Here is a 20,954-nt window from a genome sequence, read left to right on the forward strand (position 1 = left end):
TGTGATTACACGGCTTATCTGTGCACCGCGGGTTCATGGAGCTGAGCTTCCAAAACTGGAGGAGAGACACTTCGTGACTGCCTTGTGGTGGATCTGGGGCTCTTGGCACTTGTCGGCCATGGTACCAAGGACAGTCTGAGAGCAGAAAGAAGCCCCCCAGGAGGATTCCTCCGGCCGTTGTGCACAACCTCACACCCTGCCCCTCAGATGGGCAGGGGGCTCGTTGTGGCGTTCATGGTCTCCAGGCTGGGTGGCCTGGGGACGAGCTGATGGCATGAAAGAGCAGAGGGCATGTGTCACCAGCTGGACACTAACAGAGACCATGGTTGGGGGCTGGTTTTGGGCCCCGCCAGCCCCTGGTGGCCCTGAGGCTCCTGCTGGAGGGCGCCGAGTGCTCATTAGGGCTGTGCTGACGCGGCGCACGGCTCCTCTCATCTGCGACCCCGCAGACTGCTGCCTGGGCAAAAGGGGAGCTGCTGCCTTTAAACGGAGCATCTGTTTATTCTTGAAACAATTAGGGAGGGCAGTTAGATCTTGAACTCGTTACTGAGCCCAAAACAATTATGATAAAAACAAGTTCCAGATGGGCTTGAGAGGAATTGTTTTTGTCTTTACTAAATTAGAAAGGATTCCATGTCTTCAAGTTCCTCTGGCATTTATGGACAGGAAACATGAATTACACACAATAATTTACTACAAACAAAGGAGATGAACTGTGCGACAGCCCATTTATCTTTGCTCATGTGCCTCCTTGAGGTCTGTGAGCTGCTTAACTCATGGGGAGAGTTCAAACTTTCGTCTTTGTTTGCTAACTCTTGGCTGGTTTGGTTTGCAGATGGGAAGCTGTTGAGTTTCTGTCGCAGGACGAAGCTCACCTGCCACCCCAGGTAAATGCTCGCATGTTCGAATGCTTCTGCCCCATCCCTGGCAGTGCCCAGGGCCAGGCTGGATGGGGCTTTGGGCAGGCTGCTGTGGTGGGAGCTGTCCCTGCCCAGGGCAGGGCTTGGAGCCAGATGATCTCTAAGGTCCCATCCACCCCAAACCCTTCAGTGAGTCTGTGATTCCTTAAAATCACCCCAGAAATGGAGAAAACAAAATGAGAGGTAACAGTAGTGGTCTGTCACTGTGTATTCACAAAACCATTCCCCCTCAGGAAATATATATTTACATCAAAGGCCAAATGGATCCGCAGCCAACAGCGCACAAGACCCACTCTCTCTGATGCGAGGTGGCGGAAGGACGTAACTCCCAAAGCCCATAAAACATGACAAGGATTGTAATAAAGACTGAAGCTGCCCCGGGCGCCGAAATGCATGAAGTCAGCTTGGCTGGGCTCCGAAGGGAGTGAGATCACGGGCAGAAAGCAGCCTGGGAACCAGGGGTGTCACGGGGTTGATCGGCCTCCTCCCGTGCAGGATGGGAGCTTCCTGATGCGTTTCATCACCTTCCCACTCTCGCCCCTTGGCTCACAGAAAAGACGGCCTTAAGCGAAACCCTGGAGTAGACTTCTCTGGTTTTGGCTGTCAGACAAAGGAAAAAAAGGAAAATGATAAACTGATGACATTGTTTTACATTTCACGTAACGTCTGATTTGCACCCAGTCCTCCACGTGGCGTTAAGTGGGATCGGTCATTTGAGCTCTCATCTCCGTGCAGCCAGTGGGGCTGAGCTCCAGCACGCCGACCTTCCAGCCGAGCCTCCAAATGTTTGCCTCCAGCCTTGGCTCGAGCAAGGTAGGGGCAGGAATCACAGCGCTTGGGCTCTGCTTCTGCCTCTGCCCCTGCCCGTCTGCAGCGGGTGAAATCTCTCATCCACTGTCCAAAGGAGCAGAGCCTTGTTAATTCATGTCATTCACCATCTGTTCACTCTCAGTTCCTGCACTCAGCTGCAGTCTCCCCATCAGCGGGGGCCGCACACCGCAGAGGCACAAAGCTGCTCCCGGGGCACATTTGTGTTGGGAACCCTCCTGAATCCAGGCAGCGCCCTGCGGAGCCTCGCGGGGTGCTGGGACCAGGCGAGCCTGGGTGCCTTTCCCAGCCCAGTGCCCGTGGTTCTGTGCCGCTTGAGCCCCTTGGTCCCATCTCCCAGCCGGGCTGTGCCCATCGAGCAGCGGCCGGGGGGGGGGGGCAGGCAGGGGGGCTCCGAGCCCTGCCGGGGTTCCCTGGGCGCTCCCAGCCGGCCCCCAGCAGCACCGGGTGCGCCGCCACGTGCAGCGCGCGCTCCGAGGCCACGCCCCTCACCACGCCCCCAGCGCGCCCTCACCACGCCCCTGTCACGCCCCTATCACGCCCCCCCCCCCCCCGCTGATTGGCCGCCCCTCTCCCGCACGTGACCCCCTCCCCCCTCCCCTCCCTCCCCATCCCCTCTCCATCGGCACCCAGCCGGCACGAGGCGCGCTCCCATTGGCCAGCCCTCCCCGCCCGCCGCGCCGCGATTGGCCGAGGCGGGGGCGTGCGCGCGGCGACGGGTTGGGGGGGGCGCGGGGGGGGGGCGTTAAAGGCCCCGCGGCGGGGCCGGGCCGGGTGGGGGCCGTGCGGCCATGGCCTACGCGGGCTTGGCGCAGGAGTACCTGGGGGTGCCCGCGGTCACCAGGGCCTACACCACCGCCTGCGTGCTCACCACCGCCGCCGTGGTGAGGGGAGGGGACGGGCCGGGAGGGGGGGGGCCGGGAGGGGCTGGGGCGGCGGTGCCAGCCGCGCTGTGCTGTGTGTGCTGTGTTGTGTCCCCGCAGCAGCTGGAGCTCCTCACGCCCTTCCAGCTCTACTTCAACCCCGACCTCATCTTCAGGAAGCTGCAGGTCAGGGCCGCGGGGGGCTCGCGCTCGGCCTCTGCCTCCTCCGGGGAGGCCCCGGGGGTGCCGGGCCCGCGCCGCCCCCTCCTCCTCCTCCTCGCACCCCTCTCTCCTCTCTTGCAGGTCTGGAGGCTGGTCACCAACTTCCTCTTTTTCGGGCCCCTGGGATTCAGTTTCTTTTTCAACATGATATTTCTGTATCCTTTGGTCGCAGTGCAGCTCCCTCATCTGCCTTATGTGTGGTCCCCCCCAGCCCTCTTCTGCCTGATCTGTCTCGGCAGCCCTCTTGGGCTGGGGGCTTCCCTCAACGCCCTGGCTCCAAGCCACAGCCATCCCCAGGCTGCCACGGCCGTGCCCGCAGCCCCCCAGCCCGGAGCAGCGTGTGGGGGGCTGCAGCTCGTGCTGGGGAGCAGCACCTGGCCCTGGGGCTGAGCCCGGGCTGGCAGCAGCGCAGCAGCTGCTGTTTGCTTCCCCTGCGGTCAGCAGCGCGAGGTGGAGTTTGCTGAGCTGTGCTCTGGGGCTTGGACACCTGGCTGCTGGCTTCCTGTGACGAGGGCTTGCAGCTGGCCAGTTCCCGAAGTCACGCTGGGGACACAGGGTGACCAGCTGTTAATTTCCTATACTGCAACCCCTCCCTTCTCTCCTGCCCTCAGGTACAGGTACTGCCGCATGCTAGAAGAAGGCTCCTTCCGCGGAAGGACAGCTGACTTTGTCTTCATGTTCCTCTTCGGAGGGTTTCTCATGACAGTATCCTTTTGAGCTGGCTGAGGCCCTCTGGGTTCTTCTGAGACGCTGTGAATAGTGTTATGCACTGTGATGGGCGTGAGGTGGGTGTAGAAAACTGAACCATGGCTGAAATGGAGAACATGCTGCTGTAAGCATGGGGAGCAGAATGCCTGTGTGCCATCTGCCATCAGCGTGCTGGGCACCGTGAGCCCACCTGTTGCTGGCTGGTGGGGCTGTCACATGTCCCCATAACAAGAAGTTTGATTATTGTAAGACAAAATAGTCTAGATAGGGGAAAATATCTCCTTCACAAGCATACAACCTCTTCTGAACGTCTTGCTGCTGTCTTAAAGTCCTGCTCTCCCCTTCGAGCCCTGTGTGGAGCTGTGTGAGCTCTCAGGGCTGCTGGCCATGCTTGGCTGTTGCCTGCTCAGTGTCCAGCTGCTTGAGCAGCCACGTGCTTGGCCTTAGCTGGATTTGGAGCCCAACTGCAATGGGAATTTTCTGCCTCTGGCTACCCCTTTGTGCCCTGGATAAAGGGGGCTGTGAATGGCAAAAGCTATTTCTCCTAAAACTGTTCCACAGAAGGATGGGTTCTCCGCCACGTGTGGCTTGTATGCAGAACCAGCTCACAGGTGCTGTAACGAAGTGAAGGCCTGTCCCTGAAGGCCACTCCTGATGGTCTCTTTGTAGAGAGAACTGGGCTCCCTGGCCTCAGTAAGCAGCTTAAGGAACGAGCAATGTGGACACACCACTGCTGAGTGTCTTGTGAGGTACAGGGAGGGAAATGGGGTGTGTGTGGGGATTGGTACATCTCAGCCAGCCCAGGAAGGGTTTGGGTAGTGTTCTGCACACTGACCTGCTGCCTTCAGCTGTGGCTTTCCTAGTCACATGCATCCTGCACCTGGAGGGAAGGTTTTTCCTTGACTCGGTAGCTGCTAGCTATTTGGTCTCTTTGCCAGCCTGTTTTTCCTGGGCCAGGCTTTCACCATCATGCTGGTGTACGTGTGGAGTCGCAGGAACCCTTACATTCGCATGAACTTCTTCGGGCTCCTTAACTTCCAGGCCCCCTTCTTGCCCTGGGTCCTGATGGGCTTCTCTCTGCTCCTGGGCAACTCCATCATCATTGACTTGCTGGGTAAGACACAGCCAGTGGGAGCTGGGGACGAGGGCACTCTGCAGCCACAGCGCTGCCAGTTCTGCTCTTGGTTTCATCTTATTTGAGACGTGGGTTTACTCAAGTGAGCTGGCTGAGCTCTGTGCCCTGCGTTTTGCTCTGTCCTACCCAGGACAGAAGCTGAGTGCAGGGAGCTCTGCCCCACTCTGGGGCTGTCTGGTTCTGCCTCACCTGCCTCTGCACCCACATAAAGCATGATCACAGCAAACAGCCAGGCTGCTGCTGCTGCAGCACGGAGGGATCTGGCAGGAGCTGGGGTGTGGGGGTGTGGGTATCCAGTCGAGGGGTTCCTGGAGCTCTGTGCTGCATAAGCTCCCAGCAGCTCTGGCCTCACAAGGCAGGGAGGTGCGGCTGGGCCTGACCTGGGTGATATCTCTCCCCAGGGATTGCAGTGGGTCACATCTACTACTTCTTGGAAGATGTTTTCCCCAACCAGCCTGGAGGAAAGAAGTTGCTTCTGACTCCCAGCTTTCTGTAAGTAAAGCTGTTCTTTTTGTTGTTTTCTCGGGTTTGCTGCAGTGCTTCCATAGCAAACTGGTTTGTTGCATTGTGGGGTAACCTTGTTTTGGCTGTTAACTCTTCCTGCTGCTGCCTTATGCTAAGCCCAGGACCCCAATGCATGCCGGTAGCAGCCCAGCTCAGCAGCTTCTGCTTTTGCAGCAGCAAGCCCTGGCACTCTGCATGCTACGCGTGGGTACACAGGGTACATAAAGCAGCTGCAGGTACTGAAAGTGTTGCTAGCTGAGCTGGAGCCTTCTCACTGCTTGTGGAAGTGTTGGATGCAGGCAGTTCTGCTTTATTTTTTTCTAAAGCACTCCTGTGGTTTAAGAAAGCAGAACATGTTCTGCTGCATGCTGGGGATCACAGCTGTCCTTGAGGTTGAGGTACTGCCCTTGCTGCATGTTTTGCTGAGAAGCCGGTGCTTGTGCAGCAGGCCGGGGGCTGCTGGGTGCAGCCAGGCTGTGTCAGGGGCTGCGATGTTTCTCGGGGGGCTGGGGGTTCCGTTTGTCCTCAGTTCCCTTTCCTAACCTGCCTGCGTGATGGGATGGGCACGTCCCTTGCCAGGAAGATGGTGTTTGACACACCTGAAGAGGATCCCAACTATAACCCCCTCCCTGAGGATCGTCTGGAAAACCATCCTGGAGACCAGGACCTGAACCAGCAGCCCCCCCAGTAACACGGAGGATGCCTCTGCGGCCAGATTCCTCTCCTCCAGCTGGGTTTATGCTGTGCCCCAGATCCCACTGGAATAATACTCGTTGCCGCCACCCTGCCGTGTCCTGTTTCACTGTCTGTGTGGGTAACCCATCGTCCTGTCCTGCCAAGCGGTTCCGCAGAGCTCTGCACATGAGAACTGACGAACGCTTACGGAGGTGTCGTGGGGACAAGGGCTGGAATCTGCCATGGCTCCCGTTACCTGGTGGGGAAGAAGGATCAAGCAGGGCATTAAACCAGTTACTCGTTCTCTTGCTGTTACTGACTTGCTGTGTGCCAAGTCACTTCTGCCCTCTGTACAAAGACTGATCTCTGCTCTCACTGCTGTGAGGCATCTGTGTGGGCTTCTGACCAAGTAGTACTTCTTGCCATGGTGTAAGCACAACCAGGTCCCCAAAGAAAAACCTGCCGTAGTGGAATGCAGCTCAGCCTCTTCCATTCCTCTAAGCCCCCCACCCTCTTTCACTGTTGTTTCCAAAAAGTCTTTACATTAAAGTCTTTATTTTTCAGTTGTGTGTCCGTTTCTGCCAGGGACAGAGGTCGCTAGGGCCCACTACTCATCAGGACTTTGCTCAAAACTGCCAAGCTGCTTGCTCATGGCTTTTTTTACTTTATTTCTTATTCTTATGGGCAAGATTACATCTAGCTGTAAGATGTCCTTCCCCTCTGCAGTAAGCAGTACTGCAGAGTACAAGAAGGACAGTAAGGTCTGGTTGAAGAAAGGGATGCCTGGAAAAGGGACAGGGAACAAGGCTGGAAGCTCGTTGTAGTCTGACTGGAAGTAGCACTTGACACTCATAATAAAGGCTGCCTAAACATGCCCGTAACTCCACTCTTGTTACATTTGTTAGTTCTGGAATGGAGCCTCTGGATTTTAGAAGAAACTAAACAAATTAGTCTAACATCACAGCTGGACTAAATGGATTTTGATCATTCTTGCTAGGTTAGTGCATCTGTGCTGCTACCCCACCCCAGAAGCTTGAGTAGATATGCGGAGTATCTTAGGGTAGCTGTTAACCATGCTCCCTGCTCAGCTGCCTGCCTGCAAGCCACTGCTGAAGCTACAGAAATGTGAGTAACCAGCATCCAGGTAGACACAATACAGGGGCCCTGTGGCAAAGGAAGATTGATGGGGGGAAAAAAAATGCAGCCACCCTCCTTTTACCTTCCTTGTGGGCTTCCCATGAAAACAGCTTTTTTATTTAAAAAAAAGCTGTTTTGCTGTGCTTAGTTTCCCTCTAGGAAGAGAATGGAAGCAGCACACAGATGGTAACCTTTTTCTAGGAGCCAGAGAGGTACCAGGGGCTGAGTGGCCTCAGACTAGACAAGTGCTTGCTGTGTGCTTTCCACATGACCTAATGCACAGCTGGTGTTTCAGGCGCTGGAAGTTTTGTCTTTAAGGCCTGCAGAACTGCAGCTGTGAAACGCAGAAGCTGGACTGTGCTTGGTGGGGGCTAGAATTAAACTAAGGAGCTGTAATTACAGGGTGGGAAAGCTGCTCCCAGCTGTTTCCTGGTAGCTGTGATTCTCGGACAAAGCAGGCTCTTCTCATCTTTCTGGGACTTGGCCCCCTGGACTCTCCTGTCCTGTCTCTGGCTGCTTGGAGGGGAAATTCCCACAGCTTCTCTGGGTCTTGAGAAGCAGAGGGAGGTGCTCATAAGCCCCCTACAGAAGCTCTCATGCTTGTGTGCCTTTGTCCATACCTCATTGTGAAGTTTAGGGTTACTTAACCGCAAGCTTCACAGCAATGCAAAATATGCACGCCTGATGCTAGGTCTAAGGCTACAGCAGTTTTGTACTTGTTTTGATCACATTCCCTGAGGAGGCTCTTAGCAGAAGAGGCACCTGATCATAACAAAAAGAGGCTGAAGTGTTCTCAGGAAGAACTCAAGTTCTGAATGTCCATAAGGAAAAACCCCTTCTGCATGGGAGGCAGCAGGAATCCCAGGTTTTGTTTCATGCACTGAACTGTCCTTTCACCCTCTGCAGTAAGGGACAGCATACCACTCTGGCCCAGGAGTCTAGGCTAAGGCTGCAATAATATTAATTGTTAAACTACAAGTTCTTGATTTCTGCAAGCCAATATCTGGAAATTCCCTCCTACCCAGGAATCAGAACTGGCTCTGCGTTACTTGAGTCTAAACTTGATAAATTAAAGCCAGAAAACAGATTTTGACTGTGCTGGTAGTGTGGGTGGACAAGCAAGTATCGTAAAACTGATTGGCTTTATCATAGAGGCCTGAATGAAGCTGTCAGGCTGCCAGCAAGATCTTCCCTGCTTGCAATGCTCGTCAGTTCCTTGGAGTGAAGGGTAGAACTCCATCAAAGAACTGGTGTACTGCAGCACCAAGATAGATTCTTTGTTGTTTTTTTTTTTTTTTTTAAGTTCAATGAATTTTGATTTAAGCTCTCCAGGGAAACAAGCGGTGCCTAGGGTTGCAAAATCCTGACGCTGCAGTGCTAAGGGTATTCAAGACCATGCACTTTGTTTTGGATACTGTGTGCTGTAACTGGCAGCTGTGTGGGTTGCTAGTGACCACAGCAAAGCCACTTGTTGAAGAGAAGCTGCAGTCTCAGTTTGTGAGTGCAGTCTTTGACTTCTGTACCAGTTCAGAGACACTGTCTTCCAGCTGCAATTTTCACAGAAAAAAGGGTTGGAAACTTCACCAGGCTAACATCTGACAAACTAATGTTACCTTAACCAAAGTCACACACTGTTCTGTCACTGCCAAGTAAGCCAGCTGGATGCTTGAGTTCACTGCAGGCTGCACCAAGTAGGGCAACAGCTTAGACCTAGCCTTTAGTCAGTTGTATCTTCCAAGCCTCGTTATCACTTCATCCCTGCAGCAAAACATTTTCAACCTGTTTTACCTGTCAAAGAAAAAAAAAAAAACTGTTTCCTCCATGCTTTAGGGGTGTTCAGCATTATTATTAGGCCCTGGGACAGCTCGGTTGCCATAGTAGGACAAAACCAGTGTGAGATCACCACTCATTTAGAACTTACTGAACTCAACCTAGCAGTATGCATTCCTTTTATTTAAAAAGTTGTCCTAATAGTGCATGTTGCACCTATACAAAAGAATCTTTACACTGTCCACACACAGGTATATAAGGGCTCCAACAGCTGCCACAGGTCTCAGCTAGATCGTGTGCTAATGCAGCGTTCTTGGTACGTGGCATTTAGGTGGAGGGGATGGGGGCAGAAGTCAGCAGTACTGGGAACTCTTGGCAAGTGGAATGTGTGTCCCCGTCAGGGACAGAAAGACCCCTGCCAATCCTAGATCCATCTGGGGAGAGGAATACGGATAAAGTCTGTAGGAAGAGCACCAGTGTCACAACAGGAGGTTTACCAGGCTGGAGCAGTATTGGCCAAACGTCTCATGCGCCTAGAAGAGAGAAAGGAGTACAGTGAGTGTTGTGTTAATCATGTGGAGTCTTACTAAAACTGGTGTTTTTGGGGAGGTTACCACAGCTTTGTGATCTCCTTAGGTTTATTTCCCAGATGGAATTTCTTGGTCACTTGAGAGTGCCCCTGCTATGCTACTATTCAGCAACAGCTTTTAGGGCAATTTTTCTCATTAAGTGGGATAAAACCAACTTTCCTGAGAAAGAGCTGAGCCAGCACATTTACTGTTCCCATAACGTATCTTTTGGAGAGATTCTAGTGGTTTGTTTATACCTGCCAGAAACAATTTAACCAAGGAGGAGCAAGTGCTCTTGACTTCTTGTTGAACACTGCTCAGTGGGTCTCTACAGCAAACAGAGCTCCTCCTGGAACCACGGAAGTGTTCCCATGCTGGCAAACAGGTCAACATCAGTCAGGCTGGAGCTGGGACCTTGCCTGTTCCTACATCAAACAGCACTTTATCCTACATAAAAGGAAGCCTTGTGGCAGGACGCTAGTTAGCATGACAGTGCACGAAACCCCGCTGTTTTTGATGAATGCCTTCGAATCCCCCTCACAAGCAGAGAGCTCAAGGGAAAAAAAAAAAAAAGGAAACTTTGCTTCAAGCAGGAGATGGTTAAAGTAGATGCTAAATATTTGTGGAGTGAGGTGATAACAGCTTAATATCCTGAAGCAAAAAGGCTACGAGTTTCTGTTGTGGTGTGCGAGTTTGAAATCCTGCCAGTTGGCTCTCAGAAGAGAGAGACAAACATCAAAGCTTTTAACTTCTGTCTTAGAGACAGGCCAGAATGAGAACTGTCTGAACGAGCGGCAGCACCTTGTATTTCTGTCCTGGTCTCTGATCTTCTTCTCCATCTCAGCATCCGTGAGGGTTTCCAGAAGAGGGCACCACTGGTCAGCGTCCCCCGTGTTGCGAATGGCGATTTCCACGGTCGGCAAAGGGTTCTCGCTGCAGCGGCAGGACAACAAAGCAACACCCATCAGTGGTCACAGTGCACTCCTCCAGGTTATCAGCCCAGACCCACAACACAAGCACAGCAGAACATTAAGTTTTTCAGGCTTCAGCACTTGCTTTTAGCCCCACTTAGCCCAGTCTGGTTCTCAGAAGTAGCCCAGGGGCAGACAGTTACCAGCTGTTAGAGTCTGAAGTTTCTAGGAGACCAATTATTGCCTCTCTGTAACCACAAGAGAGGGGGTATATCAAAACAACTGTGGCTGAAGCACTTCTCTCCCATTAAGGCCATTATGTACCTAGCTCACAGCGTTCAAACACAGCACAGGCAACGTTCCTATCTGTTTATTGTTGCAGGGAGTACTTTTTCCCAGAGCAGAAGCTGAGCAGGTACTGTCAAGGGGGCTCTTCCATCTAGTTCTGCTATTCTTAACTCTCACTTCCTAGCTGCAGTTTGCCTACTACACCTCTAGCAGCTCTTCCCTGGCACGCCTGGCTTTCTGGGAGCCTGACAGCAGAGTGAGGACTGTTCTCCCAGTTGCCATGGAAAGGGTTGTCTTTTAGGACCTGCTGTTGCAACCAGGGACTGTGGTTACACCCAGCACGACCAGCGAAGCACAAGGCTCCATCCCAGATCACAAGATTGCTCCCCAGAGGTCTGTCTGCCCCGAACAGCTGTATTATCACATGCACAAAAATGTTTACTGCTTCATTAGCCACTTTTCAGTAAAAGTCAACAGGAACTGACCAGGAGTAGCTTCCCAAATATTGACAGTGGAGCTGGAAGCCCAGCATAAATACAGAGGAGCCTCAGAATGTAAATGTTTGCTTTGAATTCTAGAAAGCAGCTCAGCCTGAGCCTCACAAGTGTGCGTGTACGAGGAGCCCTCCCGCAGGTGTGTGCAAGATCCGGATCCTTCCCCAGGGACATGCCTCCACGAAGGATTTCAGACTCATGCATGGCTCTCCCATCCACAGGAAGGAACTCAAATGCTGATCGCCGCAGGAACAGATAATCTATATCAAAGCTCTTAAACAAAAAATTAATCCAAAGCTTTTGGTCTGATTCTGGGAGGAAACTTTAGTCAAATCTACCTCCAGGATTGTGGATGTCCACCAAGCAACGCTCAAACCCAGGAAATTCATCTTAGCCACAACATGCTACAAATTCCAGACTAACTGCTAGACCTTGACTTGGTAACATGGTCTCTACCTCCCTTACTGTGCTCAGCACTGAGCACCCACTAGAATTAAATAGGGACTGGAAAGCTAGCCTTGTGAGCATTGCTTACTTGCAAGCCAGCCATGTTTCTGTAGCAAAGGATCAGAGAGAAAATGAAAAATCCTCCCTCAGCTCCTAACGTCCAAAGAAACAGAGCTACCTCCCCATTGTGTTTTTTTTTTTTAAAAAACAAGAGGTGCTGGCAGATTGACTGCAAAGCCCTGTCAGCTGCAGGATTCCCAGTGGAGAGTGGAGCAAGGCACTCCTCCTGCTGGGGTCCAAGCCTCCAGCAGCAGTGTCACAAGCACGACAATACCCAGGTTTCCTTTGGAAAGGGCAGCTGCTCAGGCAAGTGGCCTTGGTGTGTGAGGGAGCATCACTCCGGTCTGGAAGGCAAAGCCCTGGCTATGAAGCACTGTGTGCAGCCCCTAGAAACAAGTCGGCAATGAGGCAGGAAGCACTGCAGCACACCATCCCCCTGAAAATCCCACATGCATCATTACCTGCCTGCCTCCTGTCCTGCTACTTCCACTGGGCTCTCAAGCTCTTTGTTTTGCACAGAGCAGGCCAGCTGAAAGGACAGCCCTGGAGTTCATCAACTAAGCAAGAGTTTTACCTCTCCCTCAGATGATTAAGAGGCTCATGACTTCTCAAACCCCCTGTCCCTGGAGATATTAAGGTTCTTTTGATACATCTGAAGCAGACTCTTTCCTTACATCGGTGGAATGACTTCGGAACAACCCCCACTCCTGTGGTTTGGGAATTCAGGAACTAACCAACCACAAAACCCAAATATCATTAATCAACAGCAAGGTTTCAAAAGTACTCCTTTGCAGGAAGAACAGAGGGAATAAGAGGGCATGTTTGTACTATGACACAAAACAAGGCTTAAATTAAGTGTTTTTCCCCTGAACAGTTCATGGCTACGTATGTTGTTCTTTTGGGGTTCCCTTTCCTGTTTTTGATTCTCTCCCTTACAATACTGCAACAGACTAAAGAAGGCCTGAAGTCTATCTATTTCAACTACCCCTAAATTGAAGCACTCCTTAGCAACTAGAGATGGATAAATGTTTTTAGAGAGCATAATATAAAGTTGGCATTTTCCTGATACACCTGCGAGAGCCTGGGCAGTGCTGAATAAAACCTTACTTGCCCTGAGTTGGAAAGATTGATACAAAGGGAGAAATGAGCCCCCCCAACAATTAAGTATGTACACAGATTAATTCTGTGCCACAGGGAAGTGGCACAGAGGCAGTACTAAAGGCATGACATTGCCATCTATTGCCCTCTATTACCCCAGCAATTCTCTGGAGCACATAACCCCACACTGGATCTACAAATATCAGTCGGTTGTCGTGGATGGCACCATAGAAGTCACCTCCCCAGCTCTATGCTAAGAGTTCAGTTTCCATGTGGTCACGAGCCCCTCTCCATTCTCTAATATGAACCACATTAGGGATCATTTTAGAAGCAAGTTTCCTTAAGCTGACCTCTTCAAACCTCACGTCAACAGCACCTTCCCCCCACCTCTGCAGATACATCATTTGCTGAACTCTCAAACTTCCTCAAGTAACACCATGGCCCAAGGTCAAAAAAACCCGCCAGCACGCATTAAGGGATATTTACAGACTGCAAACTCAGCAGCATATGGAGGATAACATCAGTACAGTAACTTGCCACAGAACACGGCACGGCACAACTGGAAATTATTATTAGGAGACAAGTTACAAAGCTGACTAATCAAACCTGACACTGCTGCATTCCAGCTATGAGAACAGCCTCTGATCAAGCCAACTTTAACTGCAGCCAGGGTAGAGAGCTACAGTGTCAGTCCGCCTTAGCTCAAAACACCAAGGCTTGAGAGAGCATATGGCCCAAGTCAGGCGGAGCTCATGAAACAGAAAAGCACTGGTCATTCGTATACATTAGAAGAAGGAGGTACAAGGTATTCTGTCACTGTTAATCACAGCAGCCTCTCTCTCTGTGGCAGAAGCTGATGTTTCACTGACACTCCCCACAAAGAGATACTCGAGCAAAAGCAGAGGCTGGTTGTGCTGCACCAGGCTCTACCTAAGAACAAAACACAGAAGGCACCAGATCAAACTGCTTTGTTTGTTCACCAGTTAGACAGCCAGTGACAAGCAGAGGGCTGTGTCTGAGATGTGACTACACGTGTCACTAATGTTCAGAGTACTTTGGTTAGATCCACCACTAACATTCCTGTTATCCAGACATCCAACTATTTCGTACAAGCAGTTGCTCTAATGTGCCTCTTGCACCTCACCAGTGACACCCAACCATCCTGTGATGTGCGACACAGTCACTTGAAGGCATACAGCCACCCAAAGCAGTGAGGAAAAAAGAAAACTGTCTATGCTGCTAACCAAGCAGTGGTCTTTGAATGATACTGGCTCTACAGAGATCTCCAGCTGATGAGATATACAAAATGATGTCTAAAAAAGAAAAGGGCTTTAGTTGTACCCTACATATTCCTCATCTGATAAACTTGTTTAAAAAAGTGGTTTTACAAGCCAGTGGGCACCTGAATGTGAGAAGCCAAACACCGTTACCATGAAAAAAAAAATAATAGAGGAGGATAGAGTGAGTGTAAGCCATAAGGACCAATTTCAGATTAAACTTTCTACAGCATGTCGACTGTTTGAGATTTGTTGATGCTAACGGCCACGAGTAAGAACACACATCCACACCCCTGCTAGGAAGATGACAGTTCTGTACCTGAAGGCGTATGTCTTCTGATGCCAACTCAGCTGTCCTCGGATGCTGTAGGCAATGGTAGTGACAAACTCCCCACCCAGGCCAAGCTCTGAGCACAGCTTCAAGGCAAACTTCTCTGGTGAATTCTCCTTCTCTGACATGTCCCATTCGAACTGGTCTACAAGGGAGATGTTCCCTACATGGATGTTCAGCTGGAGACAAGGGAAGAACAAGTCATTCGTTTCCATCTCTTGTAGTAATTTGTCAAAGGTAATTTAACTTAGAAAGTGGAGGCTGGAGAAGTGGAGAAGTAACTCCTAGTTCATTCCATCTACAGAACTCCTTAATTGGATTCTTAAGTTCAGTAACAATTCAGCTTTGGTCACCAAGGTTCAGTTCTTACAAAGGAAACCACAATGCTTTAAATGAACTCTTTCATCATCTCGGGGGTTGGCACACGAATGTTTAGTAATCTGCTACCATGGTCTTGTTCCCAACACAAAGGACAAAATCTAATCTGGACTCAGGACTGGACTTAAGAGCTCCTTGGCTCTGAGGGAAGCCTTTGTACTCCTCATCCCCCATAACGTAACCAGAGAAATGCAAATGGTTCAACTCTCATTCTACTGCCTTCCTGTATTACCTTAATAATAACTCGTTGGTCTGACTGATCTTCTAGAATACTGTCCGTTGGGTACGACTCGATCTGTTGCCGGATGGCAGAGGCAATAGCAGGGACAAACGTCAGAGGATTCAAATCCAGGTCATCACAAAGAATCTCAGAGAACATTTCTGGGGTCATTAGCTTTTCTGATACAGAACAAGAACAAACAGACACTTAACTTCCTCAGCCACCAATGCCTGCCATTTACAGAATACATAAAATGAAGCTTATAGTGTGAAGAGGGGAATTCTAAACGCATCACCTTTTGCTGATGAAAGGGGCTTTTGTCCCAGGATTGCACACGTGCACACCAACACAGGGACTTGACCTGTATCAGCTTTCTTTACTTGCCTCATGGAGATAACACAGCTACAGTCTAACAATCCGCATACGTAAAGGAGCCATACATATTAATTGTTTAGTATTTAAGTTATTGCAGCTCACAGAACATTTCCATTAGGCTGCTGAGCTGATTAACTGGATCAGGTGAACAAGCCAATTAAGCTCTTCAGATTACATGCATCCAGGAATGACTGGGACCCATGGAAGTGGCAGGGCATCTGCTACAAGACATGAGAGCTGACCACAACCCAGCAAGCGGCAGGGCTTTAAAGCTTTGTGTATATGGGGCTCATGCTTGTTCTCTCTTCATATTTGGTGATGAATGCCAACTGTATCTCTCCAGCCTCAGGAAACCCTCCTTCCTACATACCATTCATGTTCCATGTAAACGCATCTCTGAGTTTCTGCCCATCGATTTCCATATCGAGCCTGATTGGAACCAGAACCTCCGGCTGGGATGCATTCTCATGGATGACTGCTGGGTCATGGTCATCAAAGCTAATAAAAAGAGCAACAATACAGTATATGTGCTAGAAAATGATACATCTGGCATCCTCCATAGAAAGGAAGAGCTGTTTGTTGGAAATAATCCCCATCCTCCAACTCCCCAGTCTTTAGACAGACTCCTCAGGACAGGGGTACAAAGCTATGGCAGCTAATAGGGAGTTTTATCACCTTTTATGCATCTATCTTAATACATTTCTGCAAATAAAACAAGGACGCCTTTCTAAGACAATGTTTTATCCTGTTTTCCTCAACTTTTATTTGGAAAACGAAGGCAGCCTTTTTCAACGAATAAATTAAAGTTACAGGAATATGTCAGTGAGAGGCAGTCTCAGTCCTTTGCAGAGAGGGTTTGCAGGCTCCTTAAATGACAAATGCTTAGAGAATCAGTAGAAAGTACAAGGAACTTATCAGGAAATGAATTGACCATTTTTCTGACAGAAGGAGAGCCTCCTCTCTGAGCCACAGATGGCTGCTGTAAAGAAGAGCCTTATAAGACACAGTTGAACTAAGAACCTCCAATTTAGGGAGCTACAGGCCTTGTCTATTAGAGAAGAAGCACAGCCCTTGGCAGTACGTCATGTTGGTGACTGTGCTTTTCAGAAGGAAGCTCACCACAGAGGGAAAGTCCTCTTCTTATCCCTGCCCATGCGATTTCTGTTAATCGTTGTTGAGCACGGCACCGCATCCAGGTGATGAGAGCTGTTGGGCAAAGTTGGCACCCACTGGTTGTTCCTCTTTGCCTTCTGTTCTCTGAAGAAGAAGACTGGATGTTAACCTGCAGAGTCTGACCACCACTGCTATTATTTAAGGAACAGTGTAATTTTAAATTATGAGCTCCTTCCTAATGATAGTTCGACTGAGAAATCATGTTCCACGCTAGCCTCCAGGAAGCCCATTCTCCAGATCATAACTATTCCTCATATATGAACCCAGGTGTGCCATTATAAATACTATGTTCATATTTGGATTTTCTGTGTGTATTTACAGAGGGGCTGCTGAGAAATGTGACGTCTCCAGCAGACGGTACGTGCACGGAGTGTTCTGCAAAACATCTGTTACAGTTGGAATGGAGCAATCGCAAAACAAGCTGCATCATCAAACAATAATGTTTTTCTTCTGTTGTATGTGGGCAGTGACCTAATCCTTACATTCTGAAGATCTTCATTTGCCCAACTCTGTACATGCATGCTAGCACAGACGGGCAAGCATCCTGCTGCACGAGGCCCTGGGTTGATGTGATTTCTAACGGGATAGGACAGCACTTCCTATCCACGTCAACACCTTCCAAGCAGCTCTGCTCTGATCTTGGCCCTCACCACCACTGGTTACCTGAGGTAGGTGGGAGGTTCTGTGCTGATAGACACTGCCTTGTACTTCTCATCATTTCCATCCAAGATCTCTTCCACTTCAGAGGCCTTTAACAGCGTCACACTAGTGGCTAATGTCGTATAGCCGTGATCTATTACCGAGAAAGATACCAATAATTAACATGGAAAAGTATTACACAGCAATATGGCATTAATAAGCTGAACAGTGAAAAGCCCTTCCTGCCAGATGGGACAACAATAAGGTTACCAAATGGTGTGAGTGTACAACCCCAAAGTGCTTTGGGCTTCATTTATCTTCTTGCAGAAACTTGATTTTACACAAAAGTTTTGACAAGGCATTTTGTACACATGGGATAAACGGGGATCAAAAAGCTTTCCACTGCTACGTCTGAGTTGCCAACAGCTTCTGCTCTCCCTCACACCCCAAGATGCTCTGCTGTTTGGATAGATTTCTTGCACTGGTGTGACCAGAAGCACAACCATAGTGCCCGGCACTGAACAAATACCATCTTGCTTTGACATCCATGTAAACAGCAAGAACAAATGTGACTTTCATGGGGACAGGGGTGGAATGTTTTAGTGAATACCCAGCAAACCCTGCCACAAAGCCTAGAGAAGAAATGCAATTTAAAAGATAAAAGCAGGATGACACCTTGGAATGGCTGCATAGTGATAGGGCAAAGATTTGCAAAGCGCATCAGGATCTCTCTACCTTGTATAGGTACCCTGTTTATACTGTTAAAAACTCCTTCCATTCTAAGAGTCTGGGCACAAGGAGAGTTAGAATTGCATGGGCTCAATTATTATCACTGTATATCACAATAGCACATCCTAAACCTACTTTGTAAACTGGCTTTACCAGGAGACTCTGGGAACTGTACTGGGCTTCTAGAGTAGGGAGACATTTGACTCAAGAACTAAGATGTGGCTTTTACCAACCACAGATGAACCTACTTCTTCCAGGGTCCAACTTATTTACAGAATCTACTAATTTCTTCTAGGAAATTTACTTAAGATAGAAAAGAATGCTAGCAAAAAATCCAAAACACCTGGAAAAAAAAAGGTCCTTAAATCCTCATAAACATTAATTTTAAAGTTTACCTAATGTGCTTTTATTTAAGGGGAGAAAAACATTTGTATCCTACCCTGAGTTGCCCTCTGCAATCCCATGGTTTAGCTCTGCACATCTACAATCTGCCACAGGGATGTAAAATCTTTCACAGCCTTCTGAGGGGAAAAGCCCAGAAAACTACAAATCCTCAGTGGAATTTATGGTTGGAAATGGAGAGATAACGGTCAATAGAAAAGCAAGTCGCTGGACAGACACGTTGGACATTAATGAAAGCTAAGCCAGGGAGCACAAACCAACAAGACTTGGAAAAGGGGGAGAACCTCAGGACAGATCTTGCTGAATTGCACAAATCGTCTGCATCTGAGAGTCCCATAATGTTCTGAGAAAGAAAAGTTCAGCATGTGATGAGGATGCACAATTAGGGCGACCACAGGGAGAGATCAGAGGAAAAGGATGAGACATTCATGTATATTGTAACGGCACCAAAGGTCACAGCGGAGATTCCTATTCTAGCACAGCTAATAACAACACACAGATAAGACTTACATCTCCTGGGACTGTGAGACCGCTGATTTTCTGTTGGGAAAAAAAAAGAGCAACAGGTCACTTGGAGGAAGGAGACATAAGTCTAGAATGAACTATTTATTTTTATTGTGTCTTACCCTGAAGAGCACACGACAAGTTCTATTGCTAAGAGATATAACTGCTTTTTATTAGTCTCCCATCAACAATACCACCAAGACAGCTGTATTCTTACTGTAGCAGTTACACTAGTACCAACACACCACCACAAATTCTAGGAGCCATAAACTTTCAGTCCTTGCAAGAACAGAAGTTAAGTAAAGATGCACGTTTTCAATGGGATATCTTTGCAATATTCTGCCCGTTTGACAAAAGGGACAAAATTGGCCCTCTCTGCCAACAGAAGTCCCTCCTGATATGGTATTTGAGATGTGGCTTTTGTGTTTTGAAGAATGCAGCCAACCCCAGGAAAGCCACAAGGCTCATTTTGATTTCAGATCATTTCTGATCAGTTCACATTCTCTGCGAGGTAGAACCAGGCGCTGATGTGCCATTGCTGCAGACGGCTCCATCACCGAGGCGATGAAGCCCTCTGCAGTGAGAATCTGAAGCAATGTGCACAGCCATAAAGTTGCACAAGTTCTGAACCTCCAAGAATGTTTTTCAAGGCAATCTTTCAGACTTCAGTACTGGAAACATATACTCATCTTCTCACCATGTGAAGATGCCACTATCTTCTTCCTTTCTTCCACAGTGGCTAGTCGTCTCCAGAGTGAGGGGTATCTCTTGTACAGGGAACCCCGAAACATACGCAGGTAATTCCCCACCTACAGGAAGAAAAGCAGAAACACGGCCTGGAAACGTATTCTATTCAGAGACATTTTGAGCAGAAGCTGAAATGCATTCATCTCTTTGTAATGATGACAAACCTCAGGAGAAGATTTTTTTTTAATGTTTTCTTGCAATTGACTATTGGGTTTGGCATCATAATACACAATTTTTGTGGTAATATAGACAACAGCTTTTATCAGATCTTTATTTCACTAGCCTGATAAGAAAGTCCTATCTATTGAGAAAAATCAACTTATTTGGAAAAAAATGCATTTATTTGCACATATTTTTGAACAATTTAAACTTTATTTCAATTGCTGTTTCAATGCACAATGCTCTGTAGGAACTTAATGAAAGCAGATACCCAGCTCTCTGACAGTGGCACTTTCACATTGAACCTCTGTGCCACCCAGACATCGCTTGGGTAGAGCAAACACCCTGAGATCTGCCTTGCATTTTATTTTAAATCCTCTGACTGTGCAAAATATGATCACTGCCAGAAATGCTGTTCCAAACTTACTCAACACCCGTACAGCAGTTCTGCTCGTCCTGGCACAATGTCCTCACTTGTGCTGACGGCTCCAGCAAGCCTTGCTGAACAACAGCAGCATTTCTAGACTCTGAAACCAATCTTTCAGACGGCTGCCACGCTCACAGCCTGCCACAAAGGGCTTTTATTCCTTAACAAGAGTCTTTTTGACCTTACCGTCCACCTTCAGACAATTTTTAATTGTAAACGTCGCTCGTCGGGAGACGGATTGGGGGCAGGCAGAGGAGGCACCCCTTCTTCCTCTTCCAGGTGCGTGTCGGGGCGCTCCCTCCCTCACACCCCGCAGTTGGGGCCCCCCCAGCCCTCACCCTTCCCACAAGCGGCCCCGAGCCCCGCTGCAGGCTCCGGGCAGCGCCTCGCCCCCCCCAGCCCCCTTTCTCCACGGGGTGAGGCCGGGACACGCCCGCTGCCCCCCGCCCCCACCCCGCGGTGCCCGAGCGGCCTCGCCCCGAGCCGGGAGCGGGGCTCAGCCCCCAGAGCCCCCGGGGCGGCCCCGCTCCCCCCATATGGGCCCCGCTCCCCCCCCCACCGCCGCCTCCCGGCCCCATTGTCCGCACCTCGGAGCCGATCATGTAGAACTCGCCGTCCTCCTCCAGCTGGAACTTGACGGGCTTCTGCCCGAACGTTTTGCTCAGCGCCATCATCATCATCGCGGCGGCGGCGGGGGCTGAGGGGCTGAGAGGGGCCGGCGGCGGAGCGCAGCGAGCGGGGGCAGCGCCGCGGCCTAGCGGGGCTCGGCTCCGCGCATGCTCCCGCTCGGCGGCCCCCAGCGGCGGCAGCGCCCGGAGCGGAGCGGGGCGGGCCCGGCCCTGCCCGGCCCCCTCACGCCCTGCCCGGCCCTGCCCGGTCCCTGCCCGCCCCGGTGCCCCGCTCCCTGCCCGCCCCCAGCCGGCCCTGCCCGCCCCTGGGCTCCCCGCCGCCCGCCCAAGGCCGT

The 20,954-nt window shown here is 50.1% G+C and overlaps 2 protein-coding genes across 3 annotated transcripts; one reads left to right on the forward strand and one right to left on the reverse strand.

Moving 5' to 3' along the window:
* Window positions 1-2,521: 2,521 nt before the first annotated feature.
* On the forward strand, window positions 2,522-6,418 carry DERL3 (derlin 3). Of its 2 annotated transcripts, none has more exons than XM_082773970.1 (7): window positions 2,522-2,632; window positions 2,732-2,797; window positions 2,915-2,988; window positions 3,445-3,538; window positions 4,460-4,655; window positions 5,078-5,168; window positions 5,760-6,418. In XM_082773970.1, the coding sequence occupies exons 1-7, from the start codon at window positions 2,540-2,542 to the stop codon at window positions 5,869-5,871; spliced, it is 726 nt and encodes a 241-aa protein (XP_082630096.1). In that variant the 5' UTR covers window positions 2,522-2,539; the 3' UTR covers window positions 5,872-6,418. The 2 variants fall into 2 exon arrangements, with proteins under 2 accessions (XP_082630096.1, XP_082630097.1); XM_082773971.1 differs by having other exon boundaries at window positions 2,526-2,632; window positions 2,735-2,797.
* Window positions 6,419-8,927: 2,509 nt separating this feature from the next.
* SMARCB1 (SWI/SNF related BAF chromatin remodeling complex subunit B1) lies at window positions 8,928-20,794 on the reverse strand. Its single transcript, XM_082773969.1, has 10 exons — window positions 20,578-20,794; window positions 19,355-19,466; window positions 18,664-18,693; window positions 17,047-17,176; window positions 16,330-16,467; window positions 15,581-15,708; window positions 14,848-15,014; window positions 14,226-14,416; window positions 10,133-10,264; window positions 8,928-9,295 (listed from the first exon to the last, which is right to left on the reverse strand). Exons 1-10 carry the CDS (start codon window positions 20,668-20,670, stop codon window positions 9,256-9,258), a joined length of 1,161 nt encoding a protein of 386 aa, XP_082630095.1. The 5' UTR covers window positions 20,671-20,794; the 3' UTR covers window positions 8,928-9,255.
* Between the last annotated feature and the right edge of the window lie 160 nt (window positions 20,795-20,954).

This window comes from Aythya marila, assembly GCF_965140915.1.
Source record: "Aythya marila genome assembly, chromosome: 17".
In the NCBI taxonomy this organism is placed as follows: domain Eukaryota; kingdom Metazoa; phylum Chordata; class Aves; order Anseriformes; family Anatidae; genus Aythya; species Aythya marila.

Coding starts and splice junctions, on each gene's coding strand:
- DERL3 (XM_082773970.1), top strand. CDS start 2,540: ATGGCCTACGCGGGCTTGGCGCAGGAGTACCTGGGGGTGCCCGCGGTC. Junction 2,633..2,731: donor TGCTCACCACCGCCGCCGTG/GTGAGGGGAGGG, acceptor GTGTCCCCGCAG/CAGCTGGAGCTCCTCACGCC. Junction 4,656..5,077: donor CATCATCATTGACTTGCTGG/GTAAGACACAGC, acceptor ATCTCTCCCCAG/GGATTGCAGTGGGTCACATC.
- SMARCB1 (XM_082773969.1), bottom strand. CDS start 20,670: ATGATGATGATGGCGCTGAGCAAAACGTTCGGGCAGAAGCCCGTCAAG. Junction 17,177..18,663: donor GTCTCACAGTCCCAGGAGAT/GTAAGTCTTATC, acceptor TCTCGGTAATAG/ATCACGGCTATACGACATTA. Junction 10,265..14,225: donor CAGAAGACATACGCCTTCAG/GTACAGAACTGT, acceptor CTGCCGCTGCAG/CGAGAACCCTTTGCCGACCG.